We start from the raw sequence: 27,112 nt of genomic DNA, 5'->3' as shown, positions 1-27,112 counted from the left end.
ATCAAAAGATGTTTATTTTATAACTTTCATTGAAAAAGTAAGAAGAAAGGGATTGTTTTACAAAGAATCATATCGTACGAACGCGTTAATTCCTGCACTAAATTCAGAGAGCGAACAACGTAATGCAAATGCCAATGAGGACATGGTATAAGATTGGTGGTTTTGGTCTTTACTTACTTATATACGGTTTGTACAGTTGATGTACTATTTTTGTCAAAGGAAACACAGGGTGTTATACAATTAAGAGATTGTAAGGAAATAAAGTCCTCCTCAGATGTGTCTTCCAGCAATTTATTCACAGGGTTAGATATCCTGTATAACATTATTTTGAAAATTTACATAAGACAATTATATTGCGAATTTACTACTTAGAAACTCAATTTCTTTTATTTCAGACATTTTTGCTATGAATCGGAACTTACATTAGGGCCATAAACTATTTTTTTTTTTGTGTTTTGGAGTCACGAGTGAATTTTCGGAATTGTGGAAATCGTATTCGTTTAAAGAGAACAACTAATGATGCATGGTCAGAATATGGCAATGACATTTGGAGCATTAATACATTTTGGTATGTTGTTTAAAATACAAATTACTATTTATGATTAATAAATAAACATTGTTATTGTTATTAATGGAGTTAATAATCAAAAAATCAGTCAAACGGTGTGAACCCAACACGTAACCAATTTTCCTCAATAGCGCCATCTGTTTGCACATAGTAATCAATATCAACAACACCTCTCGATAACTAATGGCAAGCACATGTTATCGGCTAAGCAAAGCGATAACAGCTTACATATCGCTGCCATTGAAGCCAAATTAATATCGACCTAATCCAATCGCTAGAATAACGCAAAGGAAGGAAGATACGATTTAATTTCAATGAAAATTTTACAATTTTAACGTGCAAAAAACCAGAACGTAGTTGAAAGGACCTTTTCATTATCATTGTTAAGCGTTCGTTTTGTGAATATTTAGTGCAAAAATTTTAATAGAAATCTCTCATTCCCATAACAACAAAAAAGAATATCAATTTTCTTCGGTAAGGAAATCAATAAATAATGGCTGGCAAATTATGATTGAAGCCAGCCAGTCAGCCAACAGCACCAATGAATTGACCAAAAAGAAGATGAGAGATGTGAACGAAAAAAAAAAGATGAAAGAAAAAAAAATTACACGGTCGTCGTCACAGAAGAACGGTTTTTGTGTTTTGTAAAAAATTCCAAGTGTTGTGAATGAAACATGAAAATTACTCTCCTTGGTTCCTTTGTCAATCGAGCCAAATAAATAAATGAATGATAATGATGGCTAAATGCAAAAAAGAAAAAAAAACAAATTAAAGAAAAATTCCAATTTTCTTGTTTTTAGTTTTGTGTGTGTGTGTATGAAAAATATTAACTTAATAGTGTTTTTGTTGTTGCATGAATGAATGAAAGAAAAATGTTCAAGTGGAAAATTATAAAATAAACAAAAGAAATTTTCACTGGAAATGAGAAGCAATAAAAAAAACTTCCCCACCAGAATCAATTTGATTCTGTTGGTCTCTGCTTTTTTCTGCCTTTGCTTGCTTGAAATCTTGTTCAGTGGTCTGCGTTTGGGACTCTTCGTTGTTCGTTTCCCTAATTCTTGTTCTGTGTGCCTTTTATTGAATTTTATGCCGCATCCTCTTTTTGCCCTTCAATCATCCTCTTTTAACGGAAACTTTTTTGTTTGCCGCATTCAACCCCAAAATGCGATGGAAAAAACAAACACACCAACCAACATCGTCGGTAACAACAGCCGTAGCAGGAACGAAAAGACGAAACATGAAAAACAACAACATCAGCAATACGGCGTTTTTAATAAATGAAAATATCCATCCACCACCCCGCACACCCCGCCAAGAGCTCCAACAAAACTCAATGAAAATAAAACAGATTTGTTATTTTCTTGTTTGTGTTTCTTTGGCAGTTCGGCCGAGTGTGTTTGTGCGTGCAAGTGCATGTAAGTGCAAGCGAGCAAGCACTACATGGAGTGTGTAAATGAGATAGACTATAAAAGTTGTTTGGTTAGTTGGTGGTGTGGACAGAAGAAGAATAAGAAAACCCAACAACAACATCACATCAAAACACAAATTGAAGAGACGAGCGAAAAGAAAAAAAACAAAACACAAGCCAAACAGCAATAGCCGATTGTGGGAAACAAACAATAAAATAAAAGAAGAAAGAAATGTAAAAAAAATAAAAATATGTGAATAGGAAGCAAAGAAGGTGAGAAAAAATAACAATAATAAAACGCAGAGAAAGAAGAAAAAAACAGATTTTCCAAAACCAAACATAAGGGATGTTGGATAAAAATAAACCACGAAAATACAGGTGAAAGATAAAATGATAATAATGAGAAATAAATGTTATTTGCCGTATCAGAGTTGTAAAATTATGGTAGTAGACTACTAAATTGGTGTCCCATTGTAAAGTAATTATAATTTCGCGTTTCTTTGATTCGTTTTATTAATTGAAGGCAATTAAATATTGATTTACTGAGGCTTTGAGTGGAATTATGAGAAAATCAGTAGGCAATTAATGATTTTAATCAATTGAAATGTTTGAATTGTGTGAAGGTGGAATAATATCACATTTGTTGAACGATAAGTTGTATGTCACTCAATTTTTGTTTTTTTTTCTTTACTTTATAAATTTAAAAGTTTTGCAATTTTTGTTTCGCACGAAAACACACAAAAGTGCTATTATGATATCGAATCAGTTAAAAAATTCATCCTTAAAAATATCGTTTCAATTGATTGTCCCTTGAATGATTTGAACAAGTAATAAAATGTGGATGTTAATCAAACCATTTCGGAAGTTATAGCATTTACCTTTGGATCCATTATAAAAATAACACATTTTGAAAAGATTAGAGTTGGAAAGGGGTTTATAAAAAAGCAGGTTGAAAAGTTGACTATTTATCTACAACTCTCGACATTCTTGCCTTTAAAAACGGACTCAAATATCAGGCTACTCGGGTCAATTGGACCTGACAGTCCTGGGAACTGTTGTTGGAGAATCGGCAAAGTTGGAAGTCCATGTGTCGGCCGTACTGCTTTTTTCTATTTTCAGAAAAATTAAAAACAAAATTTTAAGATCTAAGCAGAATCGATTTATCCGGGTTCAAAACCTTTATAGGTTCTGGAAAGATAATAACATATATTGTAGTATTTTAGAAAGGATATAGTGGTATGTTGTTATGTATTTTGTGGACTCCATAAGGGGGCCATCTTCTCATGTATTCTCCTGTTGAATAGGTATTTCCGTAAACCTGTCGGGCTTTACTTGGAGTTTCGTGTCAAATTCTGGGATATCAAGATCCAAATACTTACCTCGAAAAAAATTCAAAAAATACGAGAGTTTTTAAAACTACAGTTTAGCCCTACTTTTATATAGACTGGATCGAGGTTAATGACCTGAGAATGACCAAATCCCGTTTCGATTAATCTGTGCATTTTGTGTATAGGAATAGGCAATGCGATGGTTCCTTCCGTTCCCTATTAACAATGATAGCGCGACTACTGTGTACTGGTGGTGTCTGGCACCATTTCTCAATCCAAAAATAAATTTGGTCTTATAGGTCAATTTTTTCTATCGGAAAATCAGGTCATTATAAGTTTCATACCACTACAAAAATATACCATATAATTCCATTCATAAATTTATCTCAGTTTTTCCTTCATTATAAAATCATTGCTACAATTGGAAGTTTTTCATCCCGTGTTTATAGGGGATACTTTATAGCCATTCAAATAAAATGTTATAAAAAAAATTCTTTTGAAGATAATGACAAAAAAATGTTAATTTTCCCCATTTATCTTCCTGTATAAGCAACAAATTTGTTTATTAAACATTCTTGTCCGAACAATTCCAACGTTTTCTAATTTACATCCTACAAATATTGAACGACAAATTGCAAAACCAATAGCATTTCATACAATTACTCCTTTTATTACTACCATAACATACAACTCTGACTTGTTGTCATTATTTCCCCCAAATGTCTACGAATTGCAACTCTGTAAAGATTGTGCAATTTTTGTTTATAAATGATAAAAGGAATGCACAAAACAAACAAGAAAACAAAGGAAACACCGAAATCAAAATCACGTAGAACAGCAGCCGTAGCAGCGAATAAAGGAACGAATGAACGAACGAAACGAACAAAAGGCACAAAAGGGACGAGCAGCAAGCAAATCCAGCCAACCAGCCAGTCAACCATCCATCCATTTTCACAAGAAAATTCATTCGTGTTTGTCAAAAACACTGACGTTTTTCCATGAATGTGTGTCCCGTGTATAAATTTTGAGGGAGCAAACGAATGTGTGTGTGCGTATTTTCTTCTTTTTTTTATTATTATTGTGTCCGTGTGCGAGTTTAGTGTGCGTGTGTGAGTGAGTGTGGAAAAAGGTGAACTGTGCATGAAAAACTATTACAAAAAAATAAAATGAAAATGAAGCAAAGGAAGAAAAATGCGTAGTAAAAAAATACAAGTCTCGGCTAAAATTTAATTCTTTTTCCTCCGTTTTCTTCGTTTAGAAAATGAATTAAAACGCCAACAAAAGCAAATCCACAGAAATTGCAAATAATTGAAAAAAAAACTTATTGTCGGTAATTGGTGGATGTATGGAAAACGACAACGACGACGACGAGGAATAAATGAATGAATGTGTGAATAAATGAAAACAATAATTAAGTCTGACGAAGACGACGACGACGTATAAAAATCACATACCACAAGCACCACATCAGGTCGGTCGGTCAGTCCAGTGTAGGGTTAATCCACCGAACCACCAAACATGGATGGCTCTAATAATACATCAGGAGGTCTATCTTCGCGCAGTCTTCCCTCGCTGTTCTCAATGAGCAATGGTTCCTCGATGGCTACCAAAGACTTGGAGGGTCTGATAGCCATGAATGACAGTGCTTTGTCTCAACAAATCGAATTTATACTACAGGATGCCCCCATGGAGGAGCATGATGACGACGATGATGATGACCACAGTGGCGGTGGTGGGGGCAACACAGGGGTCCATCACCGAATATTGTACCAACAGCAGCAGCAACATCAAGGCAGCAATGATCTAATGACCTCTGTAAAGGGTCAACAGCTCATGGACACAGAAAGTAATTCCGAAGGGGCCATATCAGTAGTTGGCACTGGACCTGCTAGTGTTATAAAACTTGAGACCCCACCGAACTCTACAACACCCATAACAAGCGCTTCCGATTTAAGTCAAACCAGTCAAGATGCCGCCGAACAATCCATGGTGAAGACTATCACACATCATCAACAGCAACAGCACATAACAACCACAGCGGTTAGACAGCAGCAGCATCATTTTCTAAATGGACGCGGCATTATTGTCAGATCTTCAGATATCCATGACTACAACTCCCTGCCTTTAGCAGCATCAGCGGCGGCTACAGTTCACGATGAGGAAGAGGAGGAGGATCCAGAATTGAACGATGAGAATTTACAAGATATCGAGGAAGAAGCCAAGGCAGCTGAGGCCGATGAAGAGCCACCTCTGTTAGATGGCAGCCAAATTAAAGTGGAACATATGGATGAAATGGTGGAGACAGTATCAGCACCTCGCCTAACCTATACCAGTGGTCCCACCACCGTTACCACCACAAATGCAGAAGGTCAACCCACCCAACTGGTGTTGCCTGCCGGCTCCATTGTTAGTACGACCACACGATCTGTTACCGTACCGGTATCCGAAGCTTTAGCTCATTTACAAAGACGTCCAGTATTCATAAGTAATGGCATGGCCAATGTGGGTGGCACAACTCTGGTAAGAATGCCAGCAATGTTGAGTCGCAACGGTTCCATGGCCGTATTGAATGTGGTTCAACAGCAGGTTGGTAGTGGTGGTCAGACCACCCAGTTGATTTTGCAAGCTTCACCGGTCTGCAGTGTGGCCAATTCTTCGAATAGTACACCGATGTTAGTGACCACCTCGCCCCAGGCATCTATATCAGGTGGCGAATTATCAGGGAACTCATCTCCAAGAACTACGGCAATCTCATCTAGCAACAGTAACAACAACAACAATTCGGCAGCAACAAGCCAAATTCTTTCGAATGCATTAGCGGGAAATTCACCCACAATAATGGCCATAAATACAAGTCCTAGCAACAATAATACAGCTACCATAGTAACAACACCAGCAGCATCAACACCAACCAGATCGCCACCAAGATCTTCATCGGGGCATAATAATAATAATAATGGCTCCAGTTCAGCCCAACAACATCCGGTGGCATCCACCTCAGCCCAGGCCCAACAACAGCAGCAGCAGCAACAACAGCAAATTGTTGCCACAAACTATAGCCGCAATACAGCATCAACATCGCCACCATCTTCCACATCGTCAGCCTCCCCACCCTCATCAACGTCCACACCATCCGGCACCATATACCAGTGCATGGAATGCGTTGAGAAATTCGATAACAAGGAACTCTATGAAATCCATCGTTCCGGACACGCGAACAACATGAAATGCGCCATCTGCAACATGGTTCTGAAATCCCTAAAGAACTATGAAAAACATTGTCTCCGCTGTAAGCCATACGAATGCCAGATATGTGGTCGTGTTGTACGTTTTCGTCCTAACTTCATAAAGCACATGCGCGTCCACACGGGCCAACAGTCGGAACGTCATAAATACAAATGCGAAGTGTGTCATAAGGAATTTATGAGCTTTGAATATTTCAAAGTCCACAAAAAGATTCACAATGAAAATGTCAATTTGACATGTGAAATATGTGGTAAACAATTTAGTGCGCTCGCCTCGCTGCGCGGTCATTCCAAGCTGCATTCAGGTGTTAAGCTACACAAGTAAGTATTGGGTGTTTTTTTTCTGTGCTTCTTTGTCTTAGTGGCTTATTTTGGTAATTGAAATGCAAACAACAAATGTGGTTTGAAAAGGGTGGCAGGAAAAAAGAAGCCTTCTAATGCTCTGGCTTTTTTTGAGGATTTGTTTGGATTCCATATTGACAAAGGATAATATGGAATAGGTTTGGCTTTTGTTAAACAATTTTTTAATGATTAAACCATTAAAAACTCTTTACGAGATGAAAACATTTCCAAATTTTTATAAAAAAAATATTTTCTTATCGGTCTGAAAATGTTTGACAGATCTGGGTAGCCAGTAAAAATATAGGAATTGCTGCCTTTTATCCACTTTAGGAGAAATATTCTGATCTTTGTAATATTTTTTCTTTTTATTGGTATATGAATTTTTGACAATTTAATTCAAAATTTGGAGGATAGGCCATAGAACAAAATGGGCTGAAAATGGTGAAGACGAACTGGGAGGTAGAGGTTCTAACAATGCGCATTGAAATCCTTTTGGAATCTATTCTATTGTAGATTCTAGGGATTCCATTGTAGAACTGAAGGGAGTGTTAGGAAATCCATTCCATACAAACAAGTTGAAGTGTCATATATTCCATTGTGGATGAGTTGAAGGTCTAGGGAGTATGTTTTGAAATGAATGGACAGAGGCAGATATCTTTATGGAGCAGCTTTAGAGCTCAGAATTTCCATAGGCCGAGATGAAAACATTGTAGGTGAGTTAGAGGCCAGAGCATATTTTTAGAAGATGAGGAGACCATAGTTCCGTATTGAAGACGAGCTGAGAACAATAGTTTTGACATCCTTTCTTTTTTTTTGCCGAGCTAAAAGAAGGAAGTGGATAGAGTCCTTTATATATTATAATGAAGCTTAAGCACCTGCGATGTTTTTGAAAAGAACTTAGATTGGAAATACATAAAGAGCACATTTGGCTCGCTTAAGTCATCGGCTGGCTTCTTCGTAGATGAACAAAGGAGTTTTAGGTTGACATAGTTCGATTTTGGCCCTAGGCTCCTTTGTTCATTTCCGAAGAAGCCAGCCGATGACTTATGCCAGCCAGATAAGCGCTTTATGTATTCCCACCTTTAGTGCCGCCAGAAGTTTCAGTGCAGACGATTTAAAGTGCCACGGATTCCAATGTGGATGAATTAAAGGTCCAGGGAGTTCAGTGGAGATGAGCTGAGTTTTAATAGGCGTAAATGAAGAAATCATAAAATAGGAGATGAGAATTCCATACAACTTGTGTGGACGAGCTGGGAGCTAGAGGTTCCAACAAAACAATGTGGAATCTTTATGGCCGGTCTGAAGGTTAGGAAGTATATAGAGTCAAACTGTCAGCCATGCATGACAGAACGTCATAGGGCTTGTTATAGCTAACTATGAATCTATTTTAGACGATCTGAGAAGCCATGGAGTCCATATTACTAGTTGAAAGGTCAGAAGTCCATTATATACTGTAGACCATCAAAAACACCGAGATTTTATTGTAGAAAAACTCAAGTGCCAGGAATCACATTGTGGATGTGTTGTCGGTTCAAGGAGTCTATTGAAGGCAAACTGCAGGACCAGGAAATTCATTGTATGAGTTTAAGGACCAATGAGACCATTAAAGTCGAACTGAAGGGTCACTGGTTCTATGTTAGACTTGTTCAAGAGTCACAGAGCCTATTTTAGATGAGCCTGGAAATCCAATGTAGACCCACCCAAGGGCCAGTAATATTACTTGTCTTAAAGGTCAGACATATAATTGTAGACGAACTGAATTGACAATTGTTTTATAGACGAGCTTAAAGGCTAGGTAGGATGTCCATTGGCGATATGCTATCAAAGGCGAGTACATTTTAGTCGAGTTAATAGCCAGGGTGGAGCCACGGCATATATTATCGACAAACTGAGAGGGACTATATGTATATACTGAGCAGACGGAGATCAAGGTTTCTTGTATAGGGACGAGCTGAAAAAGATTAAGTTACTCAGGGACGTGGAGCCTATATAAAGAAGTTGAAGGAAATGGAATTCATTTTAGACTTCTAAAATTAAGAAGAAGGAATATATCTCTCATTGAATTCTTATTTAGAAAAGGATAACCCTCTATGCATAAAGTACAGAATAAGTCCGACATAACCCATCATGGAATTTTTGTTTTAGGACAATCATATACCTCCACGGCAGTTTAATCATACTTCTTTCTAGAGATAAGTTCAGCTTTTCTTTTTCGACTTATTGTATATCTGAGAATGAAGATAAAGTTATCCTCTATGTTAATATATTAAAATATTCGCTTTTAAATTAAATTTTAAAATTCGAATGTTTTCTGATGTTTCAAGGTCAAAATTTCGAAACCGCATTTATTGTAAGGGTGCCTTTTTGCATTTTAAGCCAAAAGCCACTCAACTTTTATTTATACAATTAATTCATTAACAAACATTTTTTGTTTTTTTTTTTTCTTCTCTCTCTCCAAACCAACACAACAACTACAAAACGCCTCTTTCACAGATGTGAAGTTTGCGGTAAAGGCTTCGGTCAACGCTACAATCTGAAAATCCACGCTCGCACCCATACCGGTGATTTTCCATTCGAATGTAAAATTTGCAAAAAGAAATTGCACACCCAATCATCATTACAGACCCATATGCAAGTCCATCAACGTGTTCAGACGACGTCACAGGCCACGTCGACCATTAAATCGACAGCCACCAGTACCACAACCAGTGGTAATACCAGTTCGAGCAGTAGCGCCGACAGTGCACACAATTCCCCCACATCAACCATTGTCAAGATGGAACCACAATCGTCATCATCATCGGTTATAGATAATCATCCTAGCACAAGCAGTAATCTACTATTGAGCCAGCACTCATCATCAATGCACGACGATTTGGATGAGAATTCGGGACTGAGCGATGGTTTGAACAGTTTGAACGGCCATCAATATGTTAGCACCAGTAGTCTGAACAATACCATGATTACAGCCACCGGCGAAGAGTCTTCGGAGTCTTCGAATACATCTCAAGAATTGCGACAAACCAGGCAAATATTATTAAATGGCGGTACACCCACCCGGGCAATTGTGATCAATAATTATATGCAAAGTGATAAGGGTGTTGATACACTGCTGTCGCAGACGTCGCAACCCACACAGCGGATTCATGCTCAAGTTATACGTCAAAATAGTAGCGGTGGTGTTGGTGGTGGTAGCGGAGTTATTGGCGGCGGTAGTAGTAGTGGTGGTGGTGTTGGCGCCAGTAGCAGCAGTGCACTGCAACAGCAGTTGATGCGTAAGACACCCATAATACATTCAACGGGCGGTGTTACTTCCTTATCTGGTTCAGTATTTAATAGTTCAATACAGCAAAGGGGTAAGTTGAAAAAAAGAGAACATTGTTATCATCATTGTTACCATTGATCTTGTTGTGTGTGCCCTTTATGTTTTTGTAGACAATGTTGAAGGTTCTTCTTTATGTTTTTAAGTATAATGGAAGGATTAGGAAGGTTTATTGAGGGTAATTTTTGTGTTTCAAGTCTAATTATTTCTTGGAAAGCAATTAAGGGAGTAAGTTCTAAGAGTTTTACCCCCATGGGATTTATTTACTTTTTTTTTTGGGCACAAATTAGCTGAATTGTTTTCGTTGCAGCTCTTTTGTTGTTTTCTTTTATATTGCAATGACGGTCATCGTTTTTGTCATCGACCTCGTGCTTCTCTTTATTGTGGATCTGTCGTGGGAACGACCTGTATTACTGATACTTTAGATTCAATATCTGCAAGTGGAATATATAGTTTAAATTTTGGTCCAGAGAACAGCTAAATGAATTGTAGACGACATTTATGACCCAAGCGTATACACCCGAATTCAATGTCATTTATTTACTTTCAATACAAAGAAAGCACATGCGGCCAACTACACAGGTATTGGGAGATAATTTAAACATACCAGTAGCTTATCAATAAAAACACAGATATTATTGACTAGCATGAATTTCCAATATTGCGCAGATTCAATTTTTGTTTTTTTAGATTGTTTCGGTTTTCAATTGAATAGTCCGAAGAAACCTTATGACCACAGAGGGTACATGCCATTTGAAAAAGGGCGCCTATATCATTTTGCATGAAATCCGTTTCAGGAGATTTGATTATTTCTATCAAACTTAGATCGAGTTCGAAAATTGGCAAAATCGGCACACTGCTTCGAGTATCTACCCTACAAAAGGTCATCATTTCCAATAAAAAAAAAACTAACAAAGCCGGTTTTTGATTTTGTTCAAACGTTGCACATCTAAATAACTGAATTAGCCTTAGATAAGATGAAAAAATGACTGAAATATATTCTATTCCGGTACCTCAAGCATATAGAGTCAAAATGTAGAATAATTAGTTACGAACAATTCGAAATAATTAGGTGATTTCCCTTTCAACTTCGCACATCACAATATTTTCACCGACATGTAGCGTTAGTTCGTTCTGGAATCTTCTCCACAAATTGCCAGGAGATGCTTTAGCAAACCTATAGATAATGATGGGATCTACATCTAGCAAGAATGTTATCGTTTCAATCTTCTGCAGAGTCGAGTTCTCTACTATCCCATTTTGAAATCAGATATGTGATACTGTACTGGTCCGCAAATATGACTACAGCATTTCTCTTATATCAGAATAAAGAGAAAGAATATACCTTGTTATATCCTACAGCACAAGGTGGTCAGGATATTATGTCTTTGTGCATTTGTTTGTAACAGGCAAAAGGAAACGAGATAGACCCATAGTTCCTTTTGATGATCTGCATAGAATCACATTCTGAGTCGATTTATGCATGTCCGTTCGTCCGTGCGTCCATGTATTTTTGTAAACAAAGTACAGGTCGCATTTATTGCCCGATCCAGATGAAATTTTGCATAGATCATTTGTTTGGCCCAAGGACGAACCCTATTGAAAATGGAGATAATCGGTCAAAATTTAGATATAGCTCCCATATATATCTTCGTCCGATTTGCCTTTTATTGTGCACCAATCCTGTAATATCAGCCCGAATTGTATGGAATTTTGCATATACACCCAAATTAGGCCTGAAAATATGTATGCCAAATTTGATCGAAACCGGTTCAGATAAAGCTATAGCTCCCATATATATTGTTCATCCGATTTGTTATTTTTGTCCACCGCCGCCGTAATATGCACTCTACAACAACAATATTTTGGGAAATATATCAAATACAGCTCAGAAATACATTTGCTAAATTTTATCGAGATCGGTTCAGATTTGGATATAGCTCCCATATATAACTTCGTCCGATTTACCTTTTATTGTGCACCAAACGTCTAATATTTGTCCAAATGGGATGGAATTTGGCACTTACGACCGAATTGAGTCTAGAAGCTAGTATGTCAAATTTGGTGAAGATTGGTTCAGATATAGCTATAGCTCCCATATATATTGTTCATCCGATTTGTTGTATTTGTTACCCACAGCCGTAATATGCACTCCGTAACAACGATATTCAGGGAAATATATCAAATACAGCTCAGAAATATCTTTGCCAAATTTTATCGAGATCGGTTCAGATTTGGATATAGCACCCATATATATCTTTATCCGATTTCAAATTAATTGTGCACCAATTCCGAATTTAAAAGATACAAATGCTTCGGCATATTTAGTCCTTTGAACTTTAAATTATAATCATAGCGTGTATGATTGAATTCTCCCATAAAAACTTTTAATTGTTATGTGGAGCTCTACTAAATTAGCAAAGTGGTGTAGGGTATCATAAAGTCGGAACCGCCCGACTTTAAGACTTTCTTTACTGGTTTTTCTTCTCGAGATTGCCGACAAGAAGATCTTGCAATTGTTTTCCAAATTCCATCTCCGGTGTGCTTCGTCGGTAATTGTATTCTTGAAACAGCTGACATAATGACTTATCGGTGGTTTAACATTCTCAATAATCGGTAGACCAATCGTCTGTGAACCAACCCGTGCTAGATCATCAACCAATTCATTTCCCATTTTATTACTATGGCCTGGGACCTAATAAAAATAGGACTTTCTTGTAGTCAAGAATGACTCTCGGTTTTATAGCACTTGATTTTATCGGTTTAAGACCATCGGACCATCGGACATGTATAGTCTCTTCCATTAAGGAACTAAGTTCTCTATCATTTCCGCTTTATTCTTGAAAAAACGGTATCTTGGGATGGTCTGTGGACAAAACCAGATCGTTTCATTGATCACCAGAGGCCAAAGCAGGCGTAAGATGACATCTACCTGCGGTATGTTCCTGCAAATACTTTTGCTGATAGAACTCTCTCCCAACATTGAATAGATTATTCTGCATTTTAGAATCTTTTCAATCTATTCAATCGGGATAGAAGATCTACCAGAGGCTTAGAGAACATGGATCGACTCAAGTTTTACATTGTTTAAGATTCCCTCTATCGAGAAAATCTGTGCCAATGTAAAGTTGGGGTCTTCTCAATGTATTCCACAACTTTGTGTAAGCTGGGCTCCACTGACCCCAACCTCTGACATATGCGTGATGCGATGTATTACAATTTAAATTTGGACGAATTTTCAGGTTTAGTAATTTTTCTTAAGTCTATGGTATTCGGTATGTAGCTTTAGTCAATGTGTAACTAGGTTTCCCATGGTTGGGAATATAGGTCTCTGTTACCGCTTTGCACAGACTAGATACGAAGCAAAACCTGTAGCAAGCCCCAAAAATGTCCTGCAAGATAGCTAACACCGAATGTGATAGTTTTTCAACATCGAAAAATATTGTAATTTCCACAAACATCTGCAATAATCCTAAAAAGGAAATTTTGAGCGTGTAACAATTTATATTTCTCTATGTTAGCAGAAGCTGTAATTTCTATACCTGAATATACAATGGTTTTGTTAAGTTCGGTTCAAGGAGGCTTGGCATCCTTAATAAACAAGAAAATAAATTGTTATAATTCACCATGAGATATTATGAAGCCCTTTAATCTTCTGTTCTGTGCTGGTCTTGCGAGGAATGACAAATTTGTTCTCCAATAAACCTAAGTCTGTCCCCGAAGAATAGTGGCAATGGTCAATTGCCTATGTTATATATTCGAAAACTATCGTACTAATGTCGAAAGGAAGGACATCAAGAATTTAAAAAAAAAATAAATAAAAATATCGCAATGTTTTCTTAAATACCGTTATCCCCGATTTTAAAGAGTTTTTTATTTACAGCTATTTGTGGAGTCTCAATTCCACAGTTCTTGGGGACAAAATTTTCTTATAACAATTTCCCCCTCCTAGAATTCTCATGTATCGATGATCGCTTTTGTACATTCCCGGAACTTATAAATAATTATTTTGCCCGCTCTTATCAAAATCCGTTTTCGACGAAATGGCTTGCTATGTTTTAATAACAATCTTTCCTTCATGACTTTTAATAGTTCATTGCAATTGGTATTTTCCAATAAATTATACATACATAGATAGATAATAGGGATTTACCTTAAATGTTACAATTTGTTACGGATGTTGTTGTCTCCAAATGATAATGATTAATGAATAATGACATTTTCAGTTTTAATGTATTCGCTTGTCTCTGTCGCTGCGGCTGCAACATCAATGAACCTAGCTAGGTATTTACGAATACAACAAATATGTATATATTGTGCCTCCTCTATTTCAATGACACATCATTGGAATTGCAAATCATGTTTATCTCCAAAAAAAAAAAAAAAAAAACAAAAAAGAACAAAATGTTGATCAGCAGGGCAAAACAATATGTCCGTTTGCTACGTCTTCTTCTTTTTGATGTTATTTTGAAACGGATTTTAATTTCAAATTCATGAGACGAAACAAAAGACCAAACTATCTAAAATCTCAAGAAATGTGTGAAATTCTGTAGAAATACTTTTCTTTAAGGGAATAAACTGAGATAGGCATACATTTGTATATACATATATTATCCTAATATCGACCGTAAAGTAATTGTGTTTAGATCAATTTTCAGACATATTTGTTTCTATTTCAATTTTCTTCCTTCAATCATTGAAAATCTTCGAGATTTGAATTCTCATTTTTATTTCGACTTCATTGGGAAACGGGCTTATTGTATTTTAAAATATTCTCTGGAAAATGTAAAGTAAGAAGGAATGGTCGAATGTTTCAAATTAATATAAAATGTTGATACATTTTTTTTTTATAAAAATTAAAAGATTTTTAAAAAGGCAGAATTATTTCTAAGGATGGTGGAATATTTCCAATTGTAAAGTTGGTCCAGTTTTTATACCCTCCACCATAGTATGGAGGGTATATTAAGTTTGTAACACCTCGAAATATACATTTTAGACCCCACAAAGTATATAACTTCTTGATCAGCATAAAATTCTATGTCGAAATCACACTAGCTTCTGAACGAAATGAAGTATATTGATAAAACTTTACTCAAATGTATATTATGTCTGCAGGACTTTTGGTATTGAAAATGGGTCATGCAGCAGGTCCACGTTTTGGTATAGCCCCCATATAACGATACCTCCCGATATTCGGTATTTTGATGATTTTAGCGACATTATTCATCGGAATTGTTTCAAATTTGGTATTTGAAGATCCTGTTCTTAAATGATACTGTCTGTGTGCGCAGGTCCACATTTTGGTATAGCCCCCATATAATAGTACCTCCCTATATTGACGATTTTAGCTACATTATTCCCCGATTTTTTTTTCAAGTTTCGCATTTGAATATTGTAATGGCTTATGACAAATTTGCCTATGCAGGTCCACGTCGTCGTTTGGACCCTAACATGAAGGCTACAATTGGTATTTTTAAGATTTTAACAGAATTTTTATCGGATTTAATTTTTTGAAAATTGGCAAATTCGTTCCAAATGGTGGAGGTTATTCAAAGTTCGGCTCGGTCGAATTTACAGTTTTTTTTTTACTTTTGGTACCTCCTAAGTCAACCAATTCAGCTGTAATTTGGTATTTTGGGTCCTCTGTGATTTGTGTAATGCCTCGCACAAAGTATTGAAAATAGGTCCTCCCGAATTTCCCTCTCAACAAACGATTTCTAGTGATTTTAAAGATACTCGTTTTTACCAGATGTGCACTTTTCGCATCGACCTGACCGAACTTAACCTAGTTTTTACTTGTTTTATTTATTTACTATATCATTTCCACCTGGAAAGTTTTTTTTTTAAAGAATTAATTCACTCAACATTTTTTTCTTACAGGCTCGTCGCCCTCACCCTCGCCGTCATCATCGTCAACGTCATGTTCCTCTTCTGTTGTGGTCTCCAAATCGTCGGGTGTGCCCCTTTCGCTGGCATCGGCTGTCTTGGGTTCCTCATCGATAATACGCAGTACACGTGATCATGATCTCAACGGTCATCATCACCAGCACCAACAACAGCAAAACCAATCGCAACGTAATAACCACCGAAATCACCACCGGCGTCGTCATCTGGCCGATATGGATGATGACGATGATGATACGAATTTACATCATCCCACAAATGGACGTCATTTCGATGATGACGACGACGTTATGTTAGATGAGAAATCTTCCCCGTCCCTGGCAACGACTGCCATTAAAACCGAACCGAATTTCTATGTCTCGGGTGATAATTCAAATGAGATGCTTATCAAAGAGGAGGTCGTATTCCATGATGATTCTTCCAATCATTCGCCCCACTCACCGCCCGGTTCTAAATTTGGCATGTCAAATTTTGACAATGACCTTGATCATCATGTCGATTTGTCGCATGCCCTGCCCACATATGGTTATCTATTGGATCAGCACTCAATACCCGATACAATACCAGCTCAATTATATGCCGATGATGATGATTTTCGATTAGACCACAATTCCCTGGGTGCTTTGCACAACAACTCGTCGTCGACAAATGACGGTGATTACATCAAGAAGGAATGGAGCTATGGCACGGGTTCAAATTATACAATAAATGGCAAATTCGATGATGACAGCAATGCATTGTGCGATGCAGCAAATTTTATATACAATTGATTAACACCGACACCACCAACACCATCGCCGGTATTCATAGGTGATGGTTGATGATAAGGATGATAATCATTGACCCTCCTCCACCCCCCAAGCGGAATGTAGCAAACGATATCTCATCCAGCATTGTTGATATTATAAGGAAACCCAGACGAAAAAAAATCAAGCCAGGAAGAAAACAGAACATACAAGGCAAGTGCAGTGTAGTTGTAGTAGGTGATAATGATAATAATATATAATCATATGGTGATGATCAAGATAATGATAAACAAGAAAGAAGTGTAGCGAAAAACCGCTAGAAGAGAAATCACTTTCTTTCGGTTTTTTTTTTCAAAAGAAGAAGAGATTTAACAAAAACAAATATTTTACATTAAGCGCGAAATGAGGACGTAGACTAAACAAAGAATAACGTCGTCTCTTACACGCTGGATGTTTTAAGAAAAGCCCAACAAAATGCCAACAAATTTACTAAGTATTCTTTTTAATAATGATAACTGATAACAAAGAAAGAAAACAAAAACAAAATAAGCACATTATTTAAAACAAACATAAAAACAAATACATATATTTTAACAAAAAAAAACCCTAATCTAACATTTAACGTCATCGTAACAAAAACAAAAAAAAAAATTGAAAAAAAAAACAAAATTTTTAGACATAGGAAATTTGTTTAGAAACCCCTCCCCATGCCCGAATTTTATTTTTTTGTTTGTTTTTATTTAATTATTATTTTCTTACATTTATTAATTTTACTCCTCGCATTAAAGCAAACAAAGAAAAAAAGAAAACGCCACTCCAAAAAACAAACAAAATTAAATTTAACAATTTTACAAATACGCTTGAGAGACTTTCTTCTACTGGCAGCAGTAAGAAAGTAAACGAGAAGAAGATACAGAGGGAGTGAATTGTACATTAGTTTATTTTTAATTATAAATATTTGCAATTAATCAATTTTTTCCAATTCATTTTTTAACGTCTTGGATAATCATTTCAAAAAAGTAGTATTTAAGCTAGTTTGTTAGTTTTTCATTTTTTTTTATAATTTTCATTCTTACGTTTAGTTTTTGTGTGTATGTTTGTGTAACTATTTGTATTATCTGTGTATACATAATATTACGGCAAGAAAATGTATTTGTGTTATTTGATGTTAACAGAACTAAAAACAAAAAACAAAAAAAGAAGAAAACAATTCAGAAATAATTTCTTTAGTTATAAGCTTTTTAAATGTGCAAACTAAATTTAATTTTCAATAACAACAACAACAATCTCTTTTTTCTACAACAAAAAACTCTTTTGAATTCTCAAGAACAACAAAAATCTCTTTTTTCTATCCCCTCAACAACTCTCATTTTATAAGTTTCCCCTTTTTTCTTTTATTTTCGTGAGATGTTCGAAAATCCCTTCCAAAAGCTCTCTCTGTTGGAATATACTAGGTTTCTTTCAAGATTTTTCCTTTGAACTTCCTGAAACTGAAATATTTTTATGAATTGCTCTAGTATTTATCTATGGCGCCTAAAAGCATGCAACAGTTTTTGTGAACATGGAGTTGTAACTGCTACATTCCTGGCCAAACTTGATTATACGTGAACTTAAAAAGGTTTAGTGTTTTTCAGACTTGTTATTTTGGATTTATAATAGTAGATTTCGATAAAAGTTCCTTTTACATTTTTTCTTTCATTTTAGCCCACTCTGTTCAGTCAAAAATAATAAATTCAATCAAATAGATAAAATCGATACTGGAACGCTTTCCCCCTTCAGAATTTTATTGAATAATTGAGCCAAGCTTAGGAAGCCCGGCACAGAAATTGCCCTGAAACCCTTTACGTTGAGGTTTCACATAAATTACCATAAAAACTTGACATGTTATACCTTTCATTATAAGAATTTTTTATTTTGTATCTCAGTTAGTACCCCCTCGATATATGCATGTATTTTTGACCTGCCTACATTTTTTCGATTTATACAACCTGCCTCCATGTGCCGGGATCACATATTTGTGCTTACACAAACAATTAAAATTGGCCAATTTAAATGCATCACCTCTACTGAGAATTCTTTGGTGTAAAAATTTCTCTATGTTGAGATCCCGAAATGTCAAAATATTGGATAGAAACTATGAATGAAACATTATTGCTACTAAAAAAAGAAAATCAATGAAAGCAATTGTAATTTCTCAGAGTATATAAATCCTCCCTGAAGAAATTTTAAATATAGGCCTGGACACCAATTATCTTTCAATGAAAATGTAATATGAAATGTTTAATTTTTTTTTATTTCATATTTTCATAGAACAAGAATCCAGGCCTTGCTCTATAAAATGTGAAATGATTTTTTTTTTTAAGCAAAGAAATGTCAAGTGAGAAGCAAATATTTTCCATTTCATATTTTTATAGTACAAGAAGCTAATATCATAAATTCAAGGTTCGATTTTAAATTAGGTACTTTGAATTATCTTTAAATCAGAATTCAATGTTCAATATTGTTCAATATTGTTTCATATTTTAACATAACTTCCATGCAACCATACCGGCTGATTTTATAAGTTTTTAGGTCCTAGACACATTTTCCAGACGTAATGGTTATTAAGTTTCATAGCCATACTCTTGAGCTGAATGAGTTAACGAATTTGGTATTTTGAAACAGTAGAAGTAGGTAGAAGACCATGAGCATATTGTGGGCAGTATAACACTAAATTTTTTTTTGTCATTTCGAAGCCTTCCGATTTGGCTTTAATATTATTTTTTTTTTTTTTTTTGGGGAGAGTATATTTTCGAAATAACATGTCTTTGCTCCAATGGAAGTGTGGAGTTGCTGGCTTGGAAGTGTGGAGTTGAAGCAGCAAACGTTTTTTTTTTTTTTGAGGTCAAGGTTATCACACTTTAATGGCCTCATTTGACTTCGACTGTTCATGTCTTTCTAAGTATTTATACCACTTTTCGTATCTCGCTCCCAATTGACTTTCCACAGCAGGCTCACGATTTATTTTTGGTCTTTTTAATCTCACTACTGAAGCTTTTAGAATATATCCTGCAGGCATCCATGTTTCTATATGTAACGATACTTAAGTATCTTAGCATCGTAGGATGGTATTCTTTTAAAATATGCTACTAAAAATGCCATGTCATGATGCCAAGCTACTTATGCACCAATATCTTAAGTCTATGGGGACCAACAAGACCAATAGTCTTAAGATTGTACAGTCTTATACATTAAATTCTTACCATACCGTTTGGCATATCCTGCCCGGAAAAGTGGGAGGACAAGGCTGTTCGCAGTACTCAATAAAATTACAGTGTCATCTTGAAGCCAAACCCTGCATTCGATATCGAAAAAAAAATTCGATCGAAATGTTCATTTTAGATTGATAAAAATTTTATTTTTCGTAGATTCAGCTGAGCCACAAATTCGTTCTATGAAAATGTCAAATGAAAACTTTTAAAAAGAAATTTCAAATGAAAAATTTTATGAGGAAAATATTTTTCATTTCATTTTTTCATAGAACAGGAAACCAAGCCCTAGTGTTCAACTCTTAAGGTGAGGGTACATAAGCAGCTTGGCATCATGTCATATTAATGTCAAATTATAAAGGGAAGCAATGACAGAATTCGAATGTGGCTCTGGCGCATCCCTTTATGATATGTCACAAAATATGGCATGCAAAGACTTCAAGCTTTTTATGTACTTACACCTTTACATTCGATATTTAGCAGTTTCAGCCGAAACTTTCAATAAAATCAATCCACATTTCATTTCGATTGCAATTTTTTCTAAATCAAATGCAAGAATTTGTCCCCTGCACGGATGCAAAGGTCAACACGAAAGGGAGGGCTTGTTAAGTTTAAAATAACTAGCTCTAAAAATGTTTCCAGTATGATTTCCTTGATATTTGTTTTCGAAGTTTGAAGACAATTTTTATTGCAGAATATCAGAATTGTTTACTATATTCCAACCTAAAGAGAGTTCAATGCGATGTCTTTTACTATTTTTCCATTCTTGGTTTATCCCAGATTATTATTCTTATATTTTCTTTCTGGATTCCTAAACAAAAACACATTTTTTTCTCGTGTAAATATTAACAAATGTATGTGTGTATGTGCGTGTTAAACTATCTGTGTGTATGTATGTAAATGTCATAGTTATAAATCTTTTTTTGGTGTCCTTAAAAAAAAAAACAAAATTAAGAAAAAATGAAATAGAAATTTTTGGAATAAAACTACAAATATTTATATGTATATTGTTGCCCGATGAATGCATGTCGTTTTGAAAATAACCACGCGATCTATGTCATGAGAATCTTGTGAGTTGGATTGTCATTGCATGGATGGATATACCTAAATATTATCATTATCATCATCATCATCAAATCCATTGATGAGAATGATAATGTCCTTAGTAGAGTAGAACTATTGCTCTATGTGTGTGTATATGTAGTATATAAATATTAATAATATATTAAAACAAAATAAATTAGAATTTTAATAAAATGTAACAATCTTTTTTCTCTGTAATGTGTAAACTATATTAAAAACAATTAAATCTCATTGAAATTTGCTATTTTAGGCAATTGAATTTCAAAACTGAAACGAGAAGAAGAAAAAATATAAATTTCTTTTTAATTTTAAATATGAAAAGTAAATTAACATTTTTTGTATAGCAAGTAAATGATGAACAATTTTCAAATATCCCAGTGCAATATCTTTCCCTTCCCCCCCATTAACCATAACGTCGAGTAGAGATCTTTCCAACAGGGAGTGGACAGAAAGTTTTCCTTAACTACAAATTGTAGAGGAGATATTAATGTAAAACAAAACCGAGTGAAATGTGATTTAAAATAACCCAACGATTTTAATTTTTATTTTTTTTTTACCATTTTGTATATGAAAACTTGAAAAAGCGTAAAAACTGTGCATACACATTTCATAGGCAAGTGCAATAATTTCAAATCATTTCCCCATAAAAAACTTTAATTTTAATTTTTAAATTCTCATTGAAAAAATAAGGATTTCATTTGTAGAATTTTTGATGGATTCGTTTTTTTGTTACTTTACACCGCTGCAAATTCAGATATTTAAGGAGAGGGATATATTTCGGTCACGGTCATCTTTGACAAAAAGAAGACCATTTGTGATACCATTTTTAGCTCGTCCAGCGATGAACACCTCCTATAGATCATATATTGATATAGGTCTTCTATAGCTTTTTTACCACCATTCTATGGAGGGTATATAAACTTTGTCATTCCGTTTGTAATTCCTCGAAATATTCATAATAGACCCTACAAAAGTCCCTATATATATTCAGGATAAGCGTAAAATTCTAAGACGATCTGGCGATGTCCGTCTATCCGTCTGTTGTAATCACGCTATATTTCGAACGAATTGAGATAGAAGGCTAAAATTTTGTATACATGCATAGTTTACCAGTAGGTAGGTTAAGTTCGTAAATGGGCCATGTCGGTCCACGTTTTCGTATAGCCCCCATATAACGCTACCTTCCGATATTCGGTATTTTCATGATTTTAGCGATATTATTTACCGGAATTTTTTATAAATTTCGTATTTGAAGTTCGTAATGGGTGCAACAGCCTATAACAAAAATGTTTGTATACAGAACCAAGTCTTCGTATTGCCGCCATATAACGGTACCTCCCGATATTCGGTATTTTGATGATTTTAGCGAATTTATTCACCGGAATTTTTTCAAATTTGGTATTTAAAGTTCGTAATGGATACTACAGCCTACGGCAGAAAATTGTCTGTGCAGGTCTACCTCTTCGTAAAGCCCCCAAATAACGGTACCTTCCGATATTCGGTATTTTAATGATTTTACGGACATTTTTAACCAGAATTGTTTCAAATTTGATATTTGAAGTTTTTCGTAATGGATACTACAGCCTATGACAAAAATTTTCGTATGCAGACCACCAAATGATATAAGGCTTTTCAGAGCTTTTGTTGATAAAAAAACGGCCTTTAGCTGGTTTTGTACCGATGAAAGAATTTCTACAGCTCTTCTGTAAATGGAAGAAAATTTTCCTGCTTTCCATATGTCGATTGGAAAGAAAAACATAATTTTAAATACGCTCTTTTAATGCTTGATGCTTAAAGTCAATATTTTCAACAACACCTTAGATGCCCAAAAATTTGATATTTGATGTTGATCAAAAGATCATGGCTTCCAAAATTTGTGTAAGGCATTATTGGCTCCCAAATCCCTATCTGAGTCCATTTTAAGTAAAAAGTTCAAAAAAAAAAACATCGTTTATGTAGCCAACTTGTTTTGTTTGACCCAAGGATAAATGCCTTGAACCCCATGTAAAGTGCACTCTTGCCCAATTTCAAATGTTCCTTGAGATATGGAAATCAACAGGACAAATTAAGAAGTTCTCTAGAAATTAAATCCATCTTGCATTGTAGTGGTGTAAGTGTTGACAAGTTCCGTTCCATCAATTTGATTTTACTTATTTTTTATAATTTCAGTACATATTTAAAGTAAGCATTTGAAATTCTTTAAATTTTAACTTTACTTTAATTATCTCCCCATTATCCACAAGGCGACCCCTCCGATTGCAAATAAAACTAATAATCATTGCATTTAAATTCGTAAAATTAAAAAAAAATCTCATGTTAAATAATAACCACAATTGCTATATAGATTTATTATTAAATGTTTACATTAAATATTTAGCATGGTAGTAGTAATCATTTTAATCATTAAAACAATTATTATGTATTATAAAATAACAAAAAAAAAAAAAAAAAAAAAAAAACTAAACGCGTAACATTAACAAATAACTTTGCCTCTGTCATTCCTCTTAACATTAAAAACCCACAATGAAGCAACAAAAATTAGGCAAAGCACTTTTAAAATTAAAGAATACTTATATAGTATATTTAATTAATTTTATTCCTTGTTTTAATTTGTTTCATTTGAAAAAGTAAAAAAAGGAAAACAAAAAACAAACAGTAGTACAATTTGATTAGTAGTTTAAACCAAATGTAAACCGAAACCAACAATAATTAATCAATAATGTTGTTGATTTTTTTTAAACAATTCATATAAAAACAAAACAAAAACAAATATATATACTAAATATATAGAACAACAATTTAGTGAAATTTAACAAAATTTGTCGAAAAAACATAAGAATAAAATATGCAAAATTATTACAGTCATACATACATATACATTGAAATATTTAGTAAAAAACAAAATGGAATACACAACATTATAAATTGAAAATGAAATTCTATAAACAAATATATATTTACCCCATAATTATTAGTAGTCAAAAAAAAAAAAAAAACTTAGCCATTAAGCATTACAACATTAACATAACACAAAAAACAAAAGAAATATTTAGATTTTTAGCTCAGCATAATAGTATTTCATGTAAAGTTTTGTAATTTTATTTTAATTTTTGTTTTGTTGTATAGCTTTTTCATATTTCGCTTGTTTTTGTGTTTGTCCTGTCCTGACTTATTTCAACATTTGAACAGCGTGTGCTTAGATGGTTTCATATTATTCTTTTCACTATCAAATTTGGAGATATATTTGAAGTATTTTAATTTTTATTTTTCACATGTTTTTATAAATTCATTATTAACACCTCATTTTCGAAATCCATTATCAAATTTTAAAAAACAAGTTCCTTATTGTAGTCACTTTTTGAAAAAAAATGTGAGAAAAACATTCTAACGTAGATTGCAACATTTGTTTTTTTTTTAAGAAATTCTAATTCAATGTCACTACAGCCCAAAATGTCTACACAAGAAATTTCGAGGAACACTTTCCAAGGGAATTTTATTCTATTTTACAACACAAGATCACCAATTAATAGGCCTTTCATAGACCTCTGCAGATAAGAACGTCATGATGATCCAATTGATAAAACACCTTTTATGGTTCTTTTTTTATTAGAGGTGCTTCTATGTGCCTTCTAAGGATACACATCGAACGCAAGGCCTTTTGTAGATAAAATGTCTTTTCCAAATATCTGCCTTCTAAAGGACGACGTTTTAAAGTACGATAAATTCAATAGGTCATTGAACCTGTTGCTTGAAGACAAATAGAGAAAAATATGCGAAACTTCAGAAGATGGAGCGTAAAAGCTCATAGAAACCAAGACGCGTAAGCAATCCTGTGAAGGAAAAATTATATACATATACAGGATTATACAATATGCCAACTATCCTACCTTTCAGACAGAAAACTGATTTTTTATATCCATAATCTTATGGCGACAGACGGCGGCCTTATTGTGCCCCTTCAAAACAATGGACGAGCCCTGTCTTAGTGAAGCTAGGCATGTCTCTCTATCAGGTTAGTGCACCAAATAACTCTCGAAGGAATCATCCGATTCGGAGATAAGTTATATCACTCAATATTGCCTCGCTTAGGCTTATGGCTGCATCGTTGAAATAATGGTTTTAACCAATTTGCACGAAACCAGTTTCAAGATAATTTGAATCGATCTAGCCATGTCTATGTCTGCCTGGTAGGCCATAATTCTCGAAGTGAGTATTCGATTCGGAGATGGGCAATATGTAAAATGAGTGTTCGATTTCCTTCAAAACTTAGCACAACCTCATATAGTTTTGGGCCTATGTTGGAGCAAGTATGGAAATCGAATATAACGGCTCACTCGTTCTGGTTTCTATCCTACAAAAGTTCAAATGCTGCAATAAAATAAGAACTTACGTTGAGTGAAAGGGGCAGCCGATGCGCTCCAAGCTTGGCACATCGGAATATGAGGATAAAATTAAGATTTGGTGTCAAATTGGATAATATTACTCCACTACTTTTTGTACACACTCCCCACAAAACGCCAACAATTTTCAGTTGGTGATCAATGTCCCATATTCTCTTCTTTCTTGTTGTTATATTTTCTCTAATTTGGCTTCTAACTCCAAGTTAAAAAAGGAGGCGACCTGTATTGGTTGGGTAGATAGCGATACAGGAGCTAAGTGAGTAGCTAAACCTACTGCAGCGTGCCATGTGGGATGTCAATTCGGGCAAAATATGAATTGAGGCGGTTTCAATATCCTGATCTCAGGTGTGTCAAAACTGCTCTGGTTTTTCGTGACAGCTTTCGTTCTTTAGCTGCAATGGAAGTCGGTTGATTTCCGAGTATGGTAATCACTCTGTATTCTGCTATAACTGCCACATCAGAGTGAATACTAGAAGACGGAAAATCATAATGTCATATAAATCATATAAATCAAATTCTCAATGACATACAATGGTCCAAACTTGGTCAGTCTAATGTCAGGAGCGAACATGGATATATTGATTGGCCCATTGTCTCCACTTTCTACCCCCAAAAGGTCAACATTTTAATTTTCGATTCTCTTCTGCTTTATTTTCTTTCTAATTCCTTTCCGGCGAAAAGTTAAAGTTTTTAATAATCATTTAATTTTCGATTTTCTTCAAACTTCGCAGCCTTCAACATTAAATTTTACTTCTTCTAATACCATCCCGGTGAAGAGTCAAAGTTTTTAATAATCATTTACTTTCATAAAAATCAACATTATTACCCTGTTCCTTTTAAAAATCTGGAAAAAAATAGGCTGACATTAGATCTACTGACAAGTTGGGATATGTAAGTCCAACCTTCTCCCAAAAAGGTATACATTAATAAGTGGTCAAGTATTAAGGTATATATTTGTTCGAAACATCAACAGAAACTTTTTAACCTTTCAGCAAATGTCTGTTTTCAGGACTAAGCTATGCTCATACATGATGACCAAATTTGTTGGCTTTTTAAAATGTGACATTCCATAAAAATTTTCAAATTGCTGAAAAAAAAACGGAGTATTGACCATTATAATCGAATTTTAAATCAGAGTTTTCGACTCTACACCGTCTAATTTGCTTGTCTTGCCAAACGACCACATCAATAGTAGATCTACAGTATAGAACGATTTTGGATTTAAGAATTAAAAGTTGATAACATTGAGCAAAATCTACCATTTCACATGGCATTTCAAACGCGGCCAATAAATTGAAAATTTCTATATGGAACACATCGGAATGACATCTTCAAGAAAAACAAACACTTCTTTACTTCTTCAATCAAACGCCATCAGACGTTTTTCTTTCTATGGAAACTCCAAAGGTATCCATACACATTTATTTAAGCTCCTAAAAGTATGCTATTGAAAAAGATCTTTAGATCTTATATAAGTTAAAGTTTGCCAAAAAAAAAAAGGAGTTTTAAGGGAAAGAA

At 34.7% G+C, this 27,112-nt stretch overlaps 1 protein-coding gene across 7 annotated transcripts; it reads left to right on the top strand.

Moving 5' to 3' along the window:
* The first annotated feature begins 826 nt into the window (after positions 1 to 826).
* LOC101893673 (DEP domain-containing protein DDB_G0279099) lies at positions 827 to 24,955 on the top strand. 7 transcript variants are annotated; one of them, XM_059122078.1, is made up of 5 exons: positions 827 to 2,354; positions 4,083 to 4,346; positions 4,563 to 6,870; positions 9,385 to 10,247; positions 16,094 to 24,955. In XM_059122078.1, the coding sequence occupies exons 3-5, from the start codon at positions 4,823 to 4,825 to the stop codon at positions 16,885 to 16,887; spliced, it is 3,705 nt and encodes a 1,234-aa protein (XP_058978061.1). In that variant the 5' UTR covers positions 827 to 2,354; positions 4,083 to 4,346; positions 4,563 to 4,822; the 3' UTR covers positions 16,888 to 24,955. The 7 variants fall into 7 exon arrangements, with proteins under 7 accessions (XP_058978061.1, XP_058978059.1, XP_058978062.1 ...); XM_059122076.1 differs by having other exon boundaries at positions 4,083 to 4,352; XM_059122079.1 differs by lacking the exon at positions 4,083 to 4,346 and having other exon boundaries at positions 827 to 1,042.
* Positions 24,956 to 27,112: the final 2,157 nt, after the last annotated feature.

This window comes from Musca domestica, unplaced genomic scaffold (genome assembly GCF_030504385.1).
Source record: "Musca domestica strain aabys unplaced genomic scaffold, Musca_domestica.polishedcontigs.V.1.1 2, whole genome shotgun sequence".
NCBI classification, from domain to species: domain Eukaryota; kingdom Metazoa; phylum Arthropoda; class Insecta; order Diptera; family Muscidae; genus Musca; species Musca domestica.
The sequence above is the reverse complement of the archived record's forward strand: the minus strand, read 5'-3'. Positions and strand labels throughout refer to the sequence as shown.